At 34.5% G+C, this 20,134-nt stretch overlaps 4 protein-coding genes across 11 annotated transcripts; 3 read left to right on the forward strand and 1 right to left on the reverse strand.

The window, feature by feature from the left end:
• Positions 1-355: 355 nt before the first annotated feature.
• LOC112777378 (uncharacterized) lies at positions 356-5,464 on the forward strand. Its single transcript, XM_025821727.2, has 10 exons — positions 356-742; positions 828-1,056; positions 1,141-1,230; positions 1,314-1,483; positions 1,585-1,724; positions 2,162-2,339; positions 2,431-3,025; positions 3,603-3,715; positions 4,467-4,710; positions 4,797-5,464. Exons 1-10 carry the CDS (start codon positions 501-503, stop codon positions 5,022-5,024), a joined length of 2,229 nt encoding a protein of 742 aa, XP_025677512.1. The 5' UTR covers positions 356-500; the 3' UTR covers positions 5,025-5,464.
• Positions 5,465-8,505: 3,041 nt separating this feature from the next.
• Positions 8,506-10,823, reverse strand: LOC112779466 (uncharacterized). Of its 5 annotated transcripts, XM_025823746.3 has the most exons (6): positions 10,442-10,594; positions 10,296-10,350; positions 10,125-10,215; positions 9,949-10,002; positions 9,304-9,429; positions 8,506-8,956 (listed from the first exon to the last, which is right to left on the reverse strand). In XM_025823746.3, the coding sequence occupies exons 3-6, from the start codon at positions 10,188-10,190 to the stop codon at positions 8,831-8,833; spliced, it is 372 nt and encodes a 123-aa protein (XP_025679531.1). In that variant the 5' UTR covers positions 10,191-10,215; positions 10,296-10,350; positions 10,442-10,594; the 3' UTR covers positions 8,506-8,830. The 5 variants fall into 5 exon arrangements, with proteins under 5 accessions (XP_025679531.1, XP_025679528.1, XP_025679529.1 ...); XM_025823743.3 differs by lacking the exon at positions 10,296-10,350 and having other exon boundaries at positions 10,125-10,218; positions 10,442-10,823; XM_025823744.3 differs by lacking the exon at positions 10,296-10,350 and having other exon boundaries at positions 10,442-10,614.
• Positions 10,824-10,933: 110 nt separating this feature from the next.
• Positions 10,934-13,508, forward strand: LOC112779403 (thioredoxin-like fold domain-containing protein MRL7L, chloroplastic). Of its 4 annotated transcripts, none has more exons than XM_025823645.2 (6): positions 10,934-11,046; positions 11,265-11,420; positions 11,564-12,114; positions 12,506-12,587; positions 12,691-12,802; positions 12,924-13,508. In XM_025823645.2, the coding sequence occupies exons 2-6, from the start codon at positions 11,298-11,300 to the stop codon at positions 13,058-13,060; spliced, it is 1,005 nt and encodes a 334-aa protein (XP_025679430.1). In that variant the 5' UTR covers positions 10,934-11,046; positions 11,265-11,297; the 3' UTR covers positions 13,061-13,508. The 4 variants fall into 4 exon arrangements, with proteins under 4 accessions (XP_025679430.1, XP_025679431.1, XP_025679428.1 ...); XM_025823646.2 differs by having other exon boundaries at positions 11,567-12,114; XM_025823643.2 differs by having other exon boundaries at positions 10,971-11,046; positions 11,296-11,420.
• Positions 13,509-14,079: 571 nt separating this feature from the next.
• Positions 14,080-16,067, forward strand: LOC112777076 (uncharacterized). Its single transcript, XM_025821359.3, has 2 exons — positions 14,080-14,251; positions 14,869-16,067. Exon 2 carries the CDS (start codon positions 14,947-14,949, stop codon positions 15,694-15,696), a length of 750 nt encoding a protein of 249 aa, XP_025677144.1. The 5' UTR covers positions 14,080-14,251; positions 14,869-14,946; the 3' UTR covers positions 15,697-16,067.
• Positions 16,068-20,134: the final 4,067 nt, after the last annotated feature.

Raw genomic sequence — 20,134 nt, forward strand, 5'->3', positions numbered from 1 at the left:
AATAAAAAATTTTAAAAATAAAATTAACGTCTACTTATATAAAAATATTCATGATATCTAATTAGTTAAATAATGTACGTATTCAACTATTAATTTTTTATGTTAAAATAATAATTTTTTATACTTTTATATAAATACATGTAAAAGGAAGCAGTGGAACAGGATTATGAGAAAGTCTACGGCGTTAATATTTTTATTAAAATCAGTCTAATATTTAATTAATAAAAAAATAAATAATCTCATATTATTAAGTAAAATTTTACGCTACTAAAAATATTAATAATAACTAATTAATAACTACATATTATAAAACTTGCTGTAACTATCACCCCAAATTATTATTGGAACTAAAAGCGATTATCGGCCGGAGAAATTTGATTCAAAAATTAAGTGAGAAAGAAGAAAGAAGCGGAAAAGATAAAAGTTTACCCAGTGATCAAGCAACAACACAAACAACCCATTTGGCGCGGATTGCATCGCCATTTCACCCCTCTCAGAACATGGAATCGGAACCCGAAACCGACGTTGAATCGGAGACTGAGCATTTCAACGGAATTTCAAACAAAAGAATGTCACCGTGGGAGTCCTTCCTCCGAAACCAACAAGATTCCATCAGATCGCTCTTCAACCGCCGCAACCGCCCCTCCTCCGCCCTTCCTCCTTCTCCACAAAACAACTTATCCTTCAAACCCATCCCTCAGCTCTCTCCTCTCGCCAACTCTGTCGTCGCTCGCTCTTCTCAGTTCTCCTCTCTTCTCTTCTCTTCTTCCATTCATTCCAATTCATCAAAAACCGTCTAATCTAATTGATTTCATTCTCTTTCTCAGGATCCTTGGAGTTTCGACTCACGAACTACAACACGCCTTCGATTCGGAGCTTCCGTTGAGCGTCAAGGAGCTTCTAACTTACGCTAGGAACCTTCTGGAGTTCTGCTCCTTCAAGGCTCTTCACAAATTCACCGCCACTCCCAATTACCTAAACGACAAGCACTTCCGTCGTTTGACCTATGACATGATGCTCGCCTGGGAATCCCCCAGCGTCGAGAGCGACGACAATGTCTCTCTCTGTTCTCATAATACATAGTTCAAATTGTTAACAAAGTGTGTGATGTGATGAATGATGATGTGATCAAAATTGCAGGAAACTCCTAAATGCAGAAGATACGAGGCTAATGGTGATGAAGATGAAGGTTCCTTCTTCTATTCCAGTTCCACTAACATGGCACTTCAGGTTCTTTCTGCTTTCTGTTTTCTAATGAATAATGAACGATACGGCATTGCAATTTGTTTGATTGTTTAGTTGGTTGGAGTTAGGTTGATGATGAAAAAACGGTTGGTCTGGAAGCTTTCTCCAGGATAGCTCCTGCTTGTGTTACTGTTGCTGATATAATAACCGTCCACAATCTCTTTAGCGCGCTCACTGTTTCTTCCGAGAATCGCCTCCACTTTCTTGTTTATGACAAATACATAAGATTCCTTGATAAGTATGGCTATTGTTTTGCTTCCATCAACTTCAGTTTCTGTTGGATGGCCTTTCAGTGATCTGCATTGTTTGTTTTAGTTCTTAACAATGCGCTGCATGCAGAGTTCTGAAGAATTCTAAAAATGCGCTGGCTGCTTGTTCTGGGAATCTTCAGCTTGCCGAAGAAGAGATTGTCCTCGATGTTGATGGAACAATACCAACTCAACCTGTTCTTCAACATATTGGAATGTCTGCTTGGCCGGGTGAGTCATTCTATCAGGCATTCATATAGTCTAGTTGCCCCTGTTGATTATAGGGTCTCATTCGATCTTGGACACCGAGTGACTGAGATACTTCTAGGATGATAGAGCCATAGAGGGTTCCTATAGTTTGCAATGGTAGTATCTAGCTCTTTTTTGTTATCTTTATGTGCTATAGATATCAGGATTGGTGGAGCCACAAAAATTATTCATTCTGCTAAGTGAATCCTTCTTCTTAGAATTCTTTTCTTTTTCTTCTTATTTTTTGTGGTCCTAAATAGTCTTTTAGACTTTAGGTGGATGAATCCAGCAAGTTGGAGTAATTGTGGAATGAAGTAAGCTATTGCTGATCATGCAGTTTTAGCCATTTCTTTATGCATTATGTATGAACAATGCATTGAATAACGGACTTAGGAACCCCAAATTTCTTACCTTCATAGGGCGGTTGACCCTGACCAATTATGCTCTATACTTTGAGCCACTTGGAGTTGGTTTGTATGAGAAAGCTATTCGATATGATCTTGGCACAGACATGAAGCAAGTCATAAAGCCTGACTTGACTGGACCCCTTGGTGCTCGCCTTTTTGATAAAGCCGTGATGTATAAATCAACTTCTGTGTAAGTTGTAACAAATACTTTATGAGACTGGTCTATATATTTCACTCGCTTTCCAATTCAAATTTTATGGTTTTTCAAAATGTATTGACAGAGCAGAGCCTGTTTATTTTGAATTCCCTGAATTTAAAGCAAACTTCCGTCGTGACTATTGGTTGGACATTAGCCTGGAGGTTCTCCGTTCTCACCAGTTTATCAGAAAATACTACCTTAAAGAGGCACAGAAATCAGAAGTACTTGCCAGGGCTATGCTGGGTGTTTTCCGGTATCGTGCAGTTAAAGAGGCTTTCAAGTTTTTCTCATCTAACTATAAAACCTTGCTTACTTTTAGCCTGGCTGAAACTCTTCCACGGGGAGATATGATCTTGGAAACCCTGACAAATAGCTTGACATATCTAACTGCTGTTTCCATTAAACGTGATATTCCTGGGACTTTAGATACAAAAAGACAACCGGTTTTATCTCCACCGTCAGTTGTGGCACTTTCCTCTCATGGATTTAAATCAAAATGTGTGGCTAATGTTTATGAAGAAACAATTGCTGTTGGTGATATCCGTGTTGGTGAGATTAGTCCCTTGGAAGTGGCAGTGAAACAGTCCCTTAATGACACTGGAAAAGTTGCAGCTGCACAGGCAACTGTGGACCAAGTGAAGGTTGAAGGCATTGATACAAATGCTGCAGTAATGAAGGTTCATTATGACTTTTGTCCCATTATCATTTTGTTTGCTTTTTTTTTTTTTTTAAAGAAAACTTAAATCACAACTCACATTCATTGTGGAAATCATGGTAACTCAATTTACTGCTTCTGCATTAAAGAATAGCTTAGCCTTATTGGTGGTTCAAATGAGCTGAAAATGTGATGCCTCGTGCCCTCGCTAGAAAATAATTTATTAAAATCTTACAAACACTTCAACTTACATATGCTGCAAAAAACTAGAACTGTAAATGCTTCCTATGCACCATAAAAGTACTAATTTGCTGGATTCTAGTTGAATGCAAAATAAGTAAAATATATTTTTTGTTTTTGCTTTTGGTGATATCATTTGTTCTCTTTGGTACATCTAAGCTCAATATAAATAATTTGCTTCATACTGAAATTGTATTTCAATTTTCAACTCAAAAGATATGCTCAATGGGTTAGGCTATCTATAAGCCCAGAATATATGCTCATTAGAAGGTTTCCTCAAGCAGATAAGGAAATTATAGGTGGAGCCTATGGTTTTTGCTATATGGTATGGTATGGATGATTTGTTTATCTCCTTGTAGGAACTACTATTCCCATTGATAGAACTTGCTATCCGACTACGGCATTTGACCTTGTGGAAAGACTTTTGCAAATCAACATTGTTTTTGATTCTCTCCTGCTATGTAATTATAAGGTAATATTTCGATTGTAATATTGGCATATTATTAGCGGACCATGTTAAAACGGGTTACTCTATGCATAAATTGTTTCAATTTGGTTTTCCTTAGAGTTGAAAATTTTTAAAGCCTTCATTCATGGTCCTTAACTTCGTCTCGTCAATCTCAAATAACCATATAACCATTGGTCTGAATCCTTAATCTATCGAGTTAGGCCCAAGAATGGGGTACCGTTAGTTTCTTATTGTTTTCCTCTTGGACTTATGGACAGGACTCAACTTCATTACTAATCGGTGTATAAATTTAATCTGTACTGGATATTGAGATTTAGCTGCAAAGTAACTAAAATCACATAGCAAAAGATACTAAAAAATCAGAAGGAAAAAAAAAAGGAGAGAAATTAATGTGGAATGATATTAATCAAGGACCAGAGAGTAATTTTAATGTATTGACATGAATTGTATCTACTTTTCTTGATTCTTGAAATTCTTATCATTGTGGTTATTTGTTGATAAGGCCATCTCATGCAAGATCCTTCAACGTTTCCCTCATCATTCTGCATACTACCTGTGTATTTTCAACTTTACATCGACAAGTAGTTCATAATGTCAAATCTCTGATCTTGAAGTGCGTAATTACTAATTTGCATTGCCAGTTTTATTGAACAAATTGATTGCCAACTGATCTGAGAGTGATCGCTGTTTAATAATTGATATTCTTGTGTTGAAGATTGGATGAATAAACAAGTTTGTTAACATTGATGTACAGGGGCTGGATTCAGTATTTAGTGCCATCCATTTTCATGTTCACTGCAATTGTCATGCTCTGGCATAGGCATTTTAGAAAGGGACGACCATTAGAAGCATTCATAATAACTGCGCCACCAAATAAAAATGCAGTAGAACAACTGCTGACATTACAAGAGGCCATTACGCAATTTGAATCACTTATTCAAGCTGGAAATATTGTTCTCCTAAAAATGAGAGCGCTTCTACTTGCTCTATTACCACCAGTGGGTATCCTAGTTGTCTATTTCATTGTAAGCTGTATGATGGTTAAACAAATTGATTCATAAGGAACTCTATTTTCCTCATGCAGGCTACAGAGAAGGTTGCAATGTTCATGGTTTTCATAGCTGCCGTGTTTGCTTTTGTTCCTCCAAAATACATATTTTTGGTGGTGTTCGTTGAGGGTTACACAAGGGCGATGCCATGGAGGAGGGAAAGCAGTGCCAGATGGATAAGGCGCCTTAAAGAATGGTGGGTCAGAATACCAGCTGCACCTGTCCAGCTCATTAAGCCTGAAGAAAGCAAGAAAAGAAGATGATGTTGCGTTTACTTGCATTGTACTTCAATCATATGGCTTGATACCAGCATAGGTTGACACTATTCCATGGGTAATCATCAAGCATTAACCCAATATTAAATTTTTGTCTATCCCATAAGCGCGAAATCATTTTTGTTTTTGGCAGCTAAGTTGTATATCCTCTTACCTCATTCGTGCTTTCCCCTTGTATTAAACCCCAGTTCATTTGAAAGTTTTGTATGGCATAATGTGCTTTCACTTCAACATACCAATTTTTAAGATCATAGCTGTTGCTGTGGTTAGGTTTTGAAAGCTCATTATCATACATATCAGACATGATACAAAATTATCTCCGGAAAACATTGACAGGATTGTATACAGGATTCAGAGAAAAGCTTATTATTTTCTGGATCCGTATGTGCCTTCACTAGCGTTTCAAACTTAGAAAATCTTCTTGTTGATTTAACGCGTGCTTAGTAGGATATAGCATGTATTTCTTTTATGTAAATCACTTGCACCAATATGACCACAAAAGTCAGGGATGGTTTCATTAAATATTTTCTTAAGAACAAAAAATCTGAAAAACTTGCCGGTTTCTATTTATTTTGCACCAATTTGATGAGAAACAAGACCAAATCGAAAACGATAAAGTTTCATATTTAATAAAGGAAAAAGATCCTCTAAATGATAATTTTAGTAAGGTGAATTCTATCGTGTAGAAGAAAGATTCTTTCTATATGTGTAGAAATTTGTTGTCATGTTTTTAGTAGAACAAATGTCTAGAGAGAGAGTACAATTACAACTATAGTGGAAGATAAAAACTGATGTTGATGCAAAATGTGGACTCCATTGTAGTGGATTAATTTCATCAATAATTTAATAATATAAATTTGATTAGGTATTAATTATGAATGATAATGATGGGTTGGTTTTTGTTTTTTTCTTTAATGGATTTAAGTTTCTGGGCCAGGCCATTTTTTTCTCTGGATTTGGGTCTTACTTGAATTTTTTTTATGAAAAACGAAAATAATAAACATAATATCTTATGAATTTGGGAGTTATTTGAATTTTTTTTGTTTGGGTCTTAATTAATTTTTTCTATGTAGATGTAGGTGTTGATTGATGAAAAGTGGACACTTTTTTTTGTCATGAAAGCTGTATTTTGTGTTCTTGAAAATATTAGTTTAGTCTTTTGCACATATTATTTTTATTCTAATACTATTAATAATCTTATTGTTAATAATATTTTAGACTATAATCATTCATTAGTTATGATTTTATTATTAGTTATATGGTTAATTTTGTAGTAGGTAAATTAATCATTAGTTATATGGTTAATTTTTGTAGTAAGATATATAATTTACGTTATAAAAAAAATATAATAGTGCACAAGAATAAAATGGTTTAGCATTTAGAATTTAATTTTGATTCGTTTAGGGTTTACTTTGATGATACTATTTTTGGTACGTGATAAAATTTTTGTATTGTAACAATTGTAAATCGATGATAGAATTTAGTGTTTAATTAGAATTCTTTTCGTAAAACCTTGGTAAAAATTTTGAATATATTTAGTTAATATAGTTGTTAGAATTTCAAAATATAATTTATAATTTTTACTAAAAAATTAAATATGTATGCTTTTTTCATGAGTATTTTATTAAATGGCATCATGTTATTTAATAAGTTATATTCATGCTTGATAATAAATAATTTATTGATGTAAAAACGATTACAAAAAGAATATGTTAGATGGATGCTAATTTAGAATGATTCATATATATATATATATATATATATATATATATATATGTGTGTGTATGACCGGAAAAATTAAAATGAGGGTAAATTACATAAACAAATTGAATGCGTTCTAAATTTATATGAATGTCCAAAATGCAAAATGGTTATATGAATTTATTGCAATTTTTTGTCAAAACCATTAAATCTAAACTCATGAATTTGATTTACCTTGAGTGTGGTTCGATTATTATAGTTTCGATTTATCTCCATTGAAGCTGCTCCTATTAAATCGAAGCTATTGACTTTGTTTTACGTAAATTAAATCAAATAGATTTGATTTATATGAGATAGTCTTCACTAAAATATTTTTTCATAGTAAATTGATTCCAACGAATTCGATTTACTAATACACCTATTAATTCGAATCACATGTAATTGAACATTCATGTAAATTTAAAACTCATTCAGTTTATTTATGTAATTTATCCTTAAAATGAATGTTGTCATTTTTATACATTAAATTAGTTAATATAGATATTAAGTAGAGTATTATCTATTATTGGATATGATATGATATCATTCTTTCATGATTCATTTAGGTGAATTTTATTGCTATTTTTTTCTTTTTTTTTTTAATATTTAATTCGTTCTAAAATTATGAAATGATAAGTACTGTTATAAAAATGAATCCTTTAAAAAATGAGCCTTATAAAAAATTTTTAAAAAATAATTATGTACTTTGTATTCATAATATTTAAATAAAGTTTAACATATTAAAATTGGATTAAAAGCCATTTAAATTCTTTTTGTTGTTTCATTATTTTTAAACTTATACCGTAAATTATGTATCTTACTACAAAAATTAACCATATAACTAATGATTAATTTACCTACTACAAAATTAACCATATAACTAATAATAAAATCATAACTAATGAATGATTATAGTCTAAAACATTATTAACAATAAGATTATTAATAGTATTAGAATAAAAATAATATATGCAAAAGATTAAACTAATATTTTCAAGAACACAAAAATACAGTTTTCATGACAAAAAAAAAGTGTCCACTTTTCATAAAAAAAATCAACACCTACATCTACACAGAAAAAATTAATTAAGATCCGAACAAAAAAAAATTCAAATAACTCCTAAATCCATAAGATATTATATTTATTATTTTCGTTTTTCATAAAAAAAAATTCAATTAAGACCCAAATTCAGAGAAAAAAATGGTGACCCAGAAACTTAAATCCATTAAAAAGAAAAAAAAAAAACTAGCCCATCATTATTATTCATAATTAATACCTAATCAAATTTATATTATTAAATTATTGATGAAATTAATCCATTACAGTGAGGTCTACATTTTGCATCAACATCAGCTTTTGTCTTCCACTATAGTTATAATTGTATTCTCTCTAGACACTTGTTTTACTAAAAACATAACAACAAATTTCTACACATATAAAAAGAATCTTTCTTTTACATGATAAAATTCACCTTTTAGTAAAATGGTAAAATGATGCTTTAATCACCTTTAAATTTATAACATTTATTATTTGTGAACCCTACTATTTTAATTCAATGGTGATTAATAGTGTATTTTTTTCTCTAAAGTGACAATACAACTTTAGAGGAATCGATTCCCGTAAGTGTTTGATGGCAACATTCTGTAGCACGAACCCAATGCTTTCAAGATTTTACCTATCAGGGACATAGGGATAGGGCCATAGGGGTGTTGGGGTGAAACACATTCGGAGAAAATACAATTGGGAGCATTCTTTACTCTTTAGAGGTGGGTTAACGTTAAGTACCCTTTGACCAAAAAAAAAAAACGTTAAGTACCTTCAGCCTTTACATATTTTATCAATTTTACAAAAAATAATTAAAGAAAAGTTTATTATTTACAGTTAAAATATGCTGCTGTAACTGCTTTTGTCTTGCAAAGGCTTCTGAACTCCTGTATGTAGTGAAAATGTTTAAAGATCCAATTTGCACAAACTCTGAACTAATCTACAGTATTCGATGGTAAATGCAGGAGGTAATGATGACGTATAATGGTGTGATACACCTTATTATCAATTATACATTTTCTGGCCAGAACTCCCTGAAGAAAGCACGCTCAAATTCCTTCTCTTGCATCTTCTTCTCAAACTCCTCCATCTTTCTAATCCGTTTAGAAAGTGCTTTGGTTTTTTTCTTAGTTTCCTAAAAGCAATTGAAGTCGATGAAAATCAGGAAATCATGTCATGTACAATATCAAAGAACCAGTAGATAATGTAGAAAATAAAGACAGCAAGCTGTCTCGATGTCAAAATAGCAGCAAATCATATCAAAAGGGATGTATGACTCTATCTTCAACCAGATAGCTCGGCCAACTAATGGCGACCATTGCACAATTATGCTAAACTACCAGAATATATTGCCAAGCCAAAGTCCTTCTCCCATGTAAGTTGCCAAGCTATAATTTTTAACATAGTCTAAATCAAATAGAACATAGAATGGTAGATAATCTTAGATGACAAAATTTAGAAAAGAAAAAAAATAGAACATACCTGCTTATTGTTTTCCCTAGAACCATCATCAGTATGAACAGGTTTGACAGCCTTTTTCTTCGCTTTATCTGCTCCCAAACCTCGCTTATTATTCTTCACATATGTTTCTACAGGCTCTAATCTACCCTGTTTGGACAATAAACTTATTTATTATATTTTCTGCAAGCGAATTGAAAATACCTTACACAAACTAACTATCAAAGTTTCAAAATAGACTACAATTGCTGAGAAAATGGAAGCATTGCAAGAGTAGACTTGCAACCACTGTTGGAATTGGGGTGACAAACAAACATAACCTCATAAACTCATTAGTGATGTATAGGCATTTCACTATTTATTATGCTTCTAATATAGTGCAACACAGATAGGCTTCACAATTTATAATCTCAATATGCAAAGTGATGTGAAGGAAAAAAAAAGAAAAAGGACAGTCCTGCAGTCCATCTACGTCTTAATATTTAGAAAAACCAAACCAAATTCAACTCATTTCCCCCAAAAGTATACAAATTTTCCAACGGAATTATCAAGAAAATAGTTTGGCGTGAATTAACAGTGTAACATAACTGTTCAAAATTATATCAGTGTTATGATTGCTGATTCCATCTTCAGAGAGTAAGAAGATAAAAAAAAGGGAAAAGGAAATACCTGCTCAGAGACCCCAAGACCGGTGCCTTCTTTCCAACCATGCTTCTTCAATAGCTGCCAAAATAAGAAAAAAGATACCCCACGCATGTTACATTACAAGAATCAAAACAGAAGGAAAAACTGAAAAATCATCATCATCACGGTAAACGGTGAAAGAAGTGAAAGAAACAAAGTACCTGAAATCCTATATTGGAAGAGTTGATTGCTGTTGAAGAACTAGTTGAACCCAACGTATCTTCCATGGCTTTATAATATACCCCCCTTATTCTGCTATACACACAAGTAACCATCATCAATACACTGCAGCAACATAATATAATCAAACAATTCCAAATCTCTTTAATTACTTGAAAATTTCAGCATTTAGATTCCTAAAACCCTTTGCCTGTTCTGTTACAAACCCTAGAAAGATTAAGAAAAGTGCAGCCTGAGGTTAAACCCCTAATAATCCACACAAAAAAGAAAGAAAACAAGCGTTTGAAACCATCGGTACCTGCCTCAATCCCTTAACCGATAGAGTCAGATTTCAGGACGGAAAAAACTTCCGCCTCCGTCGTCGTCGTGGTCGTCGTCGGTCTTCTCCCTCTCAATCTCCCTCTTCCTCTCTTAAATTTTGTTAGATTTAGGCTTGTTTGGATGAGTCTATTAAAAAATAATTTTTTTGAGTTATCTTTTTATAAAAAATTTTATAGAAAAATAAAAATAAATTTATATTTAAATATTTTATATAATTTTTTTATTTATTTATTATATAAAAAATATTTTTTTTATAAAAAAAATTTAAAAAATATTTTTTTAATTTTTATTATTTTTAATTTTATTATTAAAATTTTTTTTTATCAAAATAATGTCATTCAAACAAACATTTAGTATTTTTTTTTTTGGACTTGAAACACTTAGTATTTATGTTTCTACTAAAAAGACGCTGAACGGGCCGGTAGGCCCATAATACAACGAGCATTTGGGCTGAATCCAACAAGCCCAACCTCAAGGGCAAAATAAGCTGATGTCGTTTAGCTTCCAATTCCATGGTTCGAGCCTTCAACTCATCGCGAGCGTTTCTTTGTCGTCGTAAGCTGAAGCAGCTGATTTTAGTTGGTAAGTGGTAACAGAATTTCTCATTCACACTCTCTTTGTGTTTGACAAAATGCTTCAGTGAGGAAACTACACTCTTTCTTAGTTTAAGAAGATGATAATTTACTAAGGCACTTTCAATTCACCTTCCTTATCCATAATCGATTCCAACTCTCAACAGCTTCGGGTTTCGTTATTATTACTCTCTTCTTTCTTTTAACTGTATTATATTCTGATATCAGAGTCTTTCTCTTTGAAATATTTTGCACGAAGAAATGGCACTACCAAATTCGATGACCTTGCCCTTGTCATCCTTCGTATCACCTACTTTTGTAAAAAAGAGGAACTTGATCATTCCCAAGCAGAAACAGTTAAAGCTCGGAAAGAAGTTTTTGAATGTGAGCTTTTTCTCAAAACTCTTGAGGCTTTCTTTCATGATGCGTATATGTATGAAGTTTATCTTAGCAAAATATTCTGATTGTTATAGTCTGAAAGAGTTCAATAAAGTTTTGTTTGTTTCTTTTGGTCTATTTCCTTGAAGCAGGTTGGTGATTCTAAAGTGATAAGAGTACCAACAAGAGTTCAAGCTCTCAAGTCTGATGATGCTGATTGGAAGAGACGGCGTGAAGCTTCTAGTGACTCTGATGATGAAGAGGACACACCTCCTTCATTTGATCAAAATGACCCTTATAGTATGAGCCTTGAAGAGAGACTAGAATGGAGGAGGAAAATTAGAGAAGTAATGGATAGAAAGCCGGAAGTTCAAGAGGAGTTAGACCCTGAAGAGAAGAAGAGAAAATTCGAAAAGCTTTTGAATGATTACCAGCTTGTTGTGGAAGAGGAGGATCCTGACTGGCCTGAAGATGCAGATGGGCGGGGATTCAACTTAGGGCAGTTTTTCGACAAGATTACCATTAAGAACACCAAAAAGGCCAATGATGATGACGACGACGACGATGACAAGGAAGAAATAGAATGGCGAGATGATAATTACATTCGACCTATTAAAGACATAAAGACTGCAGAATGGGAGGAGACTGTATTCAAAGACATAAGTCCGTTGATTATTCTCGTACACAATCGATATAGAAGGTTTGATTTATATCTTAAAAATTCAGTTGGATGTAATGCAAAATTATTTTGTATATAGTTTGCCATTTTAGAGAACTCTAATCAGAGCACTCTGCTGTTTGTTCAGTGTAATTAGCAACCTAGTTGGAGTGCAATTTGATAGTTCACTTTGACACTTTCTTCTCCTTACAATAAGAATTCCTCTGCTAGAATCTAGATTGAGTTTCCCTGTAAATCACTATGTGTGCATTCATGTGAATATGAGGATGCTTATTGTCTTGGGTTTTTATCTTGCGTGTGTAATAAACCTTAGAATCTGCAAAAGTACTCTCGGTCTACTAGATGTAATATGCAATAAAATTACGTCAACTGATCATTCTTACTACTAATAACATTTTTATTTTATTGTTAGGCCGAAAGAGAATGAAAAAATTCGAAATGAACTGGAGAAGGCTGTGCATATCATATGGAACTGCAGATTACCATCCCCAAGAGTAAGTAGAGTCATAACATTGATTGACTTTGATTCCTGTTACTCCATTTGAATTCTTATTTTTCATTTTTCGGATCTCAAATCTTATCTCATTTCATGTGAAGTGTATTGCACTTGATGCTGTTGTCGAGACTGAACTAGTTGATGCACTTCAAGTGTCAGTCTTCCCAGAAATTATCTTTACCAAAGCAGGGAAGATCTTATACCGTGAAAAAGGTATTTGACTGTCTATTTTATTTTAGCATTTAAAAGATTTAAAAGAAGGAGAAATGTCCTTTTTCATATCTTGTTAGTTTTCCTTCGGACTAAGCTTAACTTCAATTTGGTGGTCTGTCAGCACTTCGAAATGCAGATGAATTGTCAAAAATCATGGCATTCTTTTACTACGGCGCAGCTAAACCTCCATGCCTGAATAGCATATCAGATTCTCAAGAAGATATTCCTTCTGTTAGCATTGATAATCCGGTATCCTGAAAGATTAAAGGACAAAGTTGTTAGAGTCAAATGCTACAATGTCTTCCTTTAAAAATGTCTTTGCCATTCAACCTTCGGTAAAATATGTTAAGTGAATGTGTAGCCCCCTCTGATAACATATAATCTGATAGAATAACGTACATCAAGGCAACAAAATTCCTCGGGTGGACTGCTCGATGCATTCTGGTCGAAAAGTAGCCACAACAGGGAATGAGCAGACTTAGCTGTGACTTGTGGCAAAAGAAAAGTTGAAGTTTGAGTATGATTTTTAGTGACCTGACTGATGAGTTTGCTAATGGAAGCAAAAGCAATGTTGTATACATTTAGCACAGCTTTTTCCGAAAGAAAAATGTTAGTTAGTTATAATTGTTTTTCCACAAATTCATGTGGTTGTAAGAAAATTCCATTTCATTATGGTTTGTGTAAATTTTTAGTTGGTTTGCATGTATCTATTCTTTGCATGTAACTAGTTGTCGCCTCCCCTCATAAGCGCAATAGCGTCTTACCTCTGCATTCATCTTGATTAAAAGAAAAAGCTTTGCTCTCAGATGACTTTTGAACTTCTCATTGCCTCTAATCGTTTCTCTGTGTTCTATTTAATGCAAAAATATAACCTAACAGAATATTTCGCTCTTAATGACTTGATAGAGTCTTTGTATTGATATCTTTGAGCATGAGACAAGTATAATTGTGAAAATAGATGATGACATCAAAATAAAACTATACAGTTATAGAAATAATATTAGTAGAGTAAGATTGAAGCAATATTAATGATAGCTAGATCAATGACACCAAAGTCGTCAGAAGATAATGTATTTTCCCCTAATTTTATAATTATTATATTGTTAAGAATAGCTTGAAAAATAGATAATAATGATTAGAAAAATCAAAACTGAAATAAGAAATAGGGAAAAAATAGAATGCTCGTTAAATAGAATGTTCGTTTATACTATTCCTAAAATTTTGACAGAAAAAATTGTCAAAAAAAACCTAATTATATGTCATTATTGTTGTTATAAAAGAAAGATACAGATTGGTGTGTGCTTTTCTGTCGTGGTCGTTTCTTCAGTTGTTTTCTTCTTGACCGTGTCGTCTGACAATTTTTGTTGCAACAACTGATTGTTTTTGTTCCCTCGTTACATGCAGATTATGCTCTAGTTTATTCAATCTTCACCGTACTATTTCATAGAGGTATACCATTTAATTTGTCTCAGACCTAATTCAATTTGTTTAGTTTATTGTTCATTTATGTTTTTCCTTTTTTTTTTTTTGAGTTCTTTTCAGATACGGTTATGTCGTTGGGAATTGAAATCTCTCTTAAGTTGAAATGTATATTTATGTTTATGCCTTGTAAAAAAGAGACATGCATGGCAAATTAGAATAAAGAAACGAGGACAAATTTGAATAACAAGCATATATATGTCTCAGGATAAAGCAGAAAAAATTGTTGTCCTATCATTTTGTTCAAATATGTTAAAATGGGAATGTCTCAAATTAGTTCACGGCTCTTCCTCAGTTGTATGTCTATATGAACATTTTGCTTCTTTCTTCTGGCTATTATATTCTTGTATGTAACTCCGACATTTTTTCTTTGCAACTATAAACAATGTGAATTACTAGCCATTATTATGCCCTGCAATTCAATGAAATAAAAAACACAAAAAGTACTTGAAAAATACACGAAAAATTTCTAAAATATCTATGCGGTGTGCTAGTTTTTTTTATTGTATTTTTTGGTTAATAATAAAATTGTCATTGTTATTATTATTTGCATTGTTTCTAATTTGAAAAAGTTAAAATTTGAACAGATTTTTCGAGTTATTCAGAAAAGACAATTCATTTTACGAAATTCTAATCCCAAAATCATAGCCAAGTTTATTCTTAATATGCAAAACTTAGCTCAACGTCGTAACGTGGGTATCAAAATCCTCACTACATTACCTTCGAATGAGGCATTCTTAAGTTCTCCTGCATCCCCATCACCAATCAATATCTCCATCAACACAGATGACGGCACCAGTAAGAGTTGGATTGCCATTCAAAAGGAACCCAATGTCATCGATCATCACCAGAATGACACAGTGAAATCTAACAGTTCTCAATTATCAAGAGAAAACGAAGCGGTTAATAACACAACCACGTCCATCAAGCGAAGTAATAGCAGTAAAAAGGAAAAGAAAGTGTTCCCTCCTCCTATACCATCTCTAGCACGGACACAGAACCTGGCTTCGCACATGCCATGGGTATTGAGAAGGTACTACACAAGCGAAGGAAGGTTGATTCTCAAAGAGGAAAAGGTGAGGCATCATGAGTACTTTCGAGTACATAGGGCCAATGGTAGACTCACCTTGAAGCTTGTTCATCTTGACAACATCAACAACAAAGATTATCAAGAGATCACTGAAGGCTCTCATAATAATCATACTGCATTTGCTCCTAACAAATTTGCAGCTGAAGATAAGGGTAATGAAGAATTACTACATGGCCAAAATAATGAAAATGGTGTTGTAGTATGTGGCAGCAATAATGGTAGACTAAAGTGCATGAACTTCAATTGTTTGACATCACCATCTCCTCGAAGCCGGTGTACTTTCGAAGTGAAGATGCACCCGGCAATTAGAACGGTTCATGGTTGATTACCGTCTTGTTAACCTATTCAACTTTGTTTCGTTATGCCTATGTATTTTTTGTTTTTTCTTAATTTTTTTTTAAGTTGGAAAGGATGCAATTTAACAATATTTGCACCAATTTTTGGACATTTAAATATTACATTTTTATTAAAAGAAATTGTGTGTAAAGTATATTTATGTTTTTTTCATTCCAACATTTCTATTATCGTCACATTATCGACCACTATGAAAAAAACTTGGTAATTATATAGTTTTTTTTTTTGTATTTACATTATTATCAAGAACGGTGATTTTAGAAAACGACGTAATTCTGAGCGCCATTCTGATTATTATAGTAATTTTCAAAAAACTATCACAATTTCCTTAGTTAAAACGGTAATTTTATAAGTTAAAACGGTAGTTTTTTATAAGTTAAAATGGCGATTTTAACTGCCGTTATATTCAAAATAAAATGGCATTTTTCGATTGGTAAAAATGGCGTGTAAATCGCTATTTTTTACCAAGTTAAAGCAACATCTTGTAGTTTAAAATGACGTTTGTAAATCACAATTTTTATCTGATTAAAATGACATTTTTCAATGGGTTAAAACAACGTTTAAAACTACCATTTTTATCAAGTTAAAAAAGTGTTTTATTTTGTTTAAAAATAACGGTTTGCCGTTTAAAACCGTCATTTTTACCGAATTTAAATAGTATTTTAATTGTTTAAAATAACTGTTATAAACCACTATTTTTATCAGTAAAAAATGACATTTTTTTATTGTTTAAAAAGACAATTTTAATTGTTGTTTTTATCGTGTTAAATAAATAATTTTTTGATTAAAATTTTACATTAACAAAAAATCAATACCCCTAAATAAAATATTATATAACTCAAAAACAAAGGATTCACATAATATATGGTTGAACCAACCAATGGCCAACTTGTGGCAATGGCAATTGTCACGATGGGTAACCGGAGATTAATGGGCTGGACTTGTAAGGTTAGCCCAAACGTCAGAAGGAAGTGGTCTCCGACTTGTATGCGTCCGGGAGCCGCCGTCCGACTTGTGTGTATGAAAGAATGGGGGGTGGTACCTGCAAAGACACTCCGATGCCTAAGTCAGCAAGGGGTTAAGCAGGTTTGGAGAGTATTGGAACTTAGAGATACCTGAGGGGTGTCAGTGTATTTATAGTGGTGAACCAATAACCACCGTTAGAGTAGTTCTACCTTTTAAAGTGGATAACCGTCCCTTTATCTTAGAAAAGTTGAGATATGGCTCATGGAAGTGGGTTGAGAGATTTTAGGGGCAGTTACTTATTTGAATAAGTGTTATCTGCCAGCTATCATTCATTCCCGACTTCTTTGGAGTGGAGTCTGTATTCGATCTGACCTCTTATAAAGATAAGAGGTCGGTGGATAGCGAAGGCCAATCTTTGGATTGGGCCTTTTAGGTTTATTTGGACCTGGACCTTAGTGTTGGGCCAAGGTATGAACAGTGCCCCTACTCGAGTCCGATCTCCATCATTTATGAGTTGAATTCGAGTATTTGAACTTGGGCTTGTAGCCGACGTGATATCGGAACTGATGTGATTTTGAAACCGACGTGATTTAAATTTTTTAACAGTCGCGTCTAATCAAACGTCGCGTCTGTACGGGTCTCGCATTTACACATGGGAGCAGTTACATTGGTAACGACGCATTTCTTTAATGATTGGAGCTGCCCCTAGCGTGTTTATAAATGCTTTTCCCTCTCTTTTTTTTGTTTTTCTTTCGCCTTCTAAAAATTTCCTGCTTACGCTCTCTGTTTCTTTTAAAAGAAAAAACTCTCTATTCTTCCCTTTTTAGAGTGCTCCGCTGCTGCTGTATTCGTTTTCCTTTACGCTTATCAACAAAGGTTAGTCTTTTCTTCTTCCCTCTTTATTATTTGATGATTTATTTTGCACATTGGAGGAGTTTTTTGCGTGTTCGCAGTGAGTCTATCTGTAGGTCTAGTGACTCTGTTTTGAGGGACTGCTTTATTCTTTTAGAGACCTTTCTTTTTTATCTTTTTTTCATTTTTTTAGGTCTCGTTATCTTTTTACCTATTTCTTTTTTACTGGAAAAGATGTCTTCCCTCGAATCCCTTTTGCAGTGGGTGGATGATACCGTTATGGAGGAAAGCCCTTTAATAGATGTCGATTATATCACCGACCTTCGTACCCATCATAGGATTTGTAGCGATGAGATTGACGAGCCCAAATATGAGGTAGTAGCCTTGGGTTCTGAAGACCGGGTTTGTTTTGGGAGGGTTTCTGAATCAGAACCCCATTTTTTCTTCATGTATGACTGTCTTTTTACCCGTCTGGGAGTTTTCTGTCTTTTTCTGACTTTGAGATAGAGGTTCTGAATCATTGCCGAGTTGCTTCTACTCAACTCCACCCTAATTCTTGGGGTTTTATGAAAATTTACCAACTTGTCAGCCGAGAGCTGGACTTTCTGACCTCCACAAAAATGTTTTTCTATCTTTTTCATCTGACCAAGCCTTTTAGTGGTCAAAATAACAAGCAGCAGTGGGTGTCTTTCCAGGCCATTCAAGGTCGAAAAATTTTTTCTATCTTCGATGAGTCTTTTCATGATTTAAAATTTTTTTTTTCAAAATTTAAGCCTTAGAGGGTCACCATCCTTTTTTTCTGGACGAAAATTCTTCTCCCCGCTTTCCTCTTTATTGGTTAGAGGTCTCTTCTGTGGAGAAATATGGCCTGGATGACTTGGATGAGGTTGAGGAGGCTGTTGTGGGGTTCTTCTGAGAAGTTTGGGGAAGGACCCCTAATCTGGACACGAAAAAGTTTCTTTTGGGTTCTCTGGGTTTAGTGCAGACGCAATTAGGTAGCTTTCGTTTCTCTTGTCGTTGATTTTGGTAACTTCCGACCTGTAGTCTTCCGACTTGTAGTCTGACTCTTTGTTTTCTTCTTTTCAGAGAAGGTAAAGAAAGATTCCAGTGCCTCCTACCAGAAGGTTCAGAATGCCAAGAGAAGGTCGCGGGCACGGGTTGATGCCGCGAAGGCTGCCGGCACTCTTCCTCCTCTTCCTCCTCCTCCTCCTCCTCCTCATCCTCGTGATCTGGGGACCTCTTCTCGTCCCATTATGGTAACTTATGCTTCTGCCTCTTCTCTTCCTCCTCCCATCCTTTATGCCCGAGCTTCCCCTGAACCTGAGAAGAAGAAGCGTAAGACCTCGGGGTCTGGCTCTTCTTCTAGGGATTTTGATGGTCCCCAATTTATTTGGAATCACATCTTTTCCCATACTCAAATTAATATGGATGATGTTTCCGTTCGAAACCATCTTAATATCCTGGTTCAGGGGAGTGTTCGGGCTGTTGGGGTATGTACAAAACTTCTTGATATCTTGGACCAAACTCCCCTCAGCTCTTTGGGTTCTACCCAAAAGGTTGAGGAGTTGGAGGGGAGGATTGGCCTCTATTAAGAGGAAGAGAAGAGGCTCCAGGGGAAAGTTGCCTGGTTGAAGGAGGAGAGGTCCCGACTTCAGGATCGGGAGAAGAAGTTGATGGCCTAATGTGCCATGGCAAAGGGCCTTAAGGAGAAGGCGAAGCAGAATTATGTAAGGGTCTTTTCCGAGAACATTTATCTCTAGCGGGAGCTGGAAAAAGGTCGGGAGGCTTATCAGGATTTGGAGGACTCCGTGGCGGAGAGTTCGGAGGAGGCCTGGAGAATTTTCAAAGAGCAGGTCGGAGTTATTGCTCCCAGCCTGGATCTTTCCCCTCTTGATCCTGATAAGATTGTGTGGATGGGGCTATTGTTTCTCCTCCCCGACTTGAGATGGATTCTGAGCTGAAGACCCATGGGCAAAGACTTGTAGAACCTCCTCTTTGTGAGGATCAACTGGAGGGATCTCAGCCAACATCTTCAAATGTTCCGACCCCTGCTGCCGAAGAGACTGTTCCGTCCTCCCCTGCTGCTGATTCGACCTCTCTTCCCTCTGGTGACTCTTAATTTTTCTTCTTTTAATTGATTTGAGCTATTTAGGGACCCGGATAGTGGGCCCCTCTTTGAACAATTTATCTTTTTCTGTTGTTTGTGGTGGCTGACTCTGACTTTCTTGGCCTTTCATGGCCGTTAACAAAAAATTATTTTATTTCGCCCTTTTTGGATAAGGGCTTTTAAGAAATGGGTGTGCATGCTTTCTGCGATTTTTTCTTTTACTAGGTTTCTTATTAGAAAAAAACCCTCTTTGTTCTTTTTACTTTAAAAATCCCTTTTGTCTTGACAGGCTGTACTTTGTCTGAGTTACTTGATTTCTCAAAGACTTGAGACAACCTCTGCCTTTGATTTTTATGGGCTTTCTTTGCCCTTTTTTGTATTCCTTATACTCAATTTTCGTTTATTGAGTTTCTGCAACTTAAGTTATTTTTGCGATGCATTTCTATTTTCTCGGTGCCCCCGACTAAGTAGTCATTTTTAAGTT

The sequence above is a fragment of the Arachis hypogaea genome, chromosome 19 (assembly GCF_003086295.3).
Source record: "Arachis hypogaea cultivar Tifrunner chromosome 19, arahy.Tifrunner.gnm2.J5K5, whole genome shotgun sequence".
NCBI classification, from domain to species: domain Eukaryota; kingdom Viridiplantae; phylum Streptophyta; class Magnoliopsida; order Fabales; family Fabaceae; genus Arachis; species Arachis hypogaea.

What these genes read in the sequence shown, in the direction of transcription:
- LOC112777378 (XM_025821727.2), top strand. Translation starts at nt 501, where the DNA reads ATGGAATCGGAACCCGAAACCGACGTTGAATCGGAGACTGAGCATTTC. An exon ending in GTCGTCGCTCGCTCTTCTCA is followed by an intron (nt 743 to 827) that starts GTTCTCCTCTCT and finishes TCTCTTTCTCAG; the next exon opens with GATCCTTGGAGTTTCGACTC. An exon ending in TGGAATGTCTGCTTGGCCGG is followed by an intron (nt 1,725 to 2,161) that starts GTGAGTCATTCT and finishes TTACCTTCATAG; the next exon opens with GGCGGTTGACCCTGACCAAT.
- LOC112779466 (XM_025823743.3), bottom strand. Translation starts at nt 10,190, where the DNA reads ATGGAAGATACGTTGGGTTCAACTAGTTCTTCAACAGCAATCAACTCT. An exon ending in CTTCCAATATAGGATTTCAG is followed by an intron (nt 10,003 to 10,124) that starts GTACTTTGTTTC and finishes TTATTTTGGCAG; the next exon opens with CTATTGAAGAAGCATGGTTG. An exon ending in CTAGGGAAAACAATAAGCAG is followed by an intron (nt 8,957 to 9,303) that starts GTATGTTCTATT and finishes AATTGCTTTTAG; the next exon opens with GAAACTAAGAAAAAAACCAA.
- LOC112779403 (XM_025823643.2), top strand. Translation starts at nt 10,977, where the DNA reads ATGGTTCGAGCCTTCAACTCATCGCGAGCGTTTCTTTGTCGTCGTAAG. An exon ending in GAAGCAGCTGATTTTAGTTG is followed by an intron (nt 11,047 to 11,295) that starts GTAAGTGGTAAC and finishes TTTTGCACGAAG; the next exon opens with AAATGGCACTACCAAATTCG. An exon ending in GATCTTATACCGTGAAAAAG is followed by an intron (nt 12,803 to 12,923) that starts GTATTTGACTGT and finishes GTGGTCTGTCAG; the next exon opens with CACTTCGAAATGCAGATGAA.
- LOC112777076 (XM_025821359.3), top strand. Translation starts at nt 14,947, where the DNA reads ATGCAAAACTTAGCTCAACGTCGTAACGTGGGTATCAAAATCCTCACT.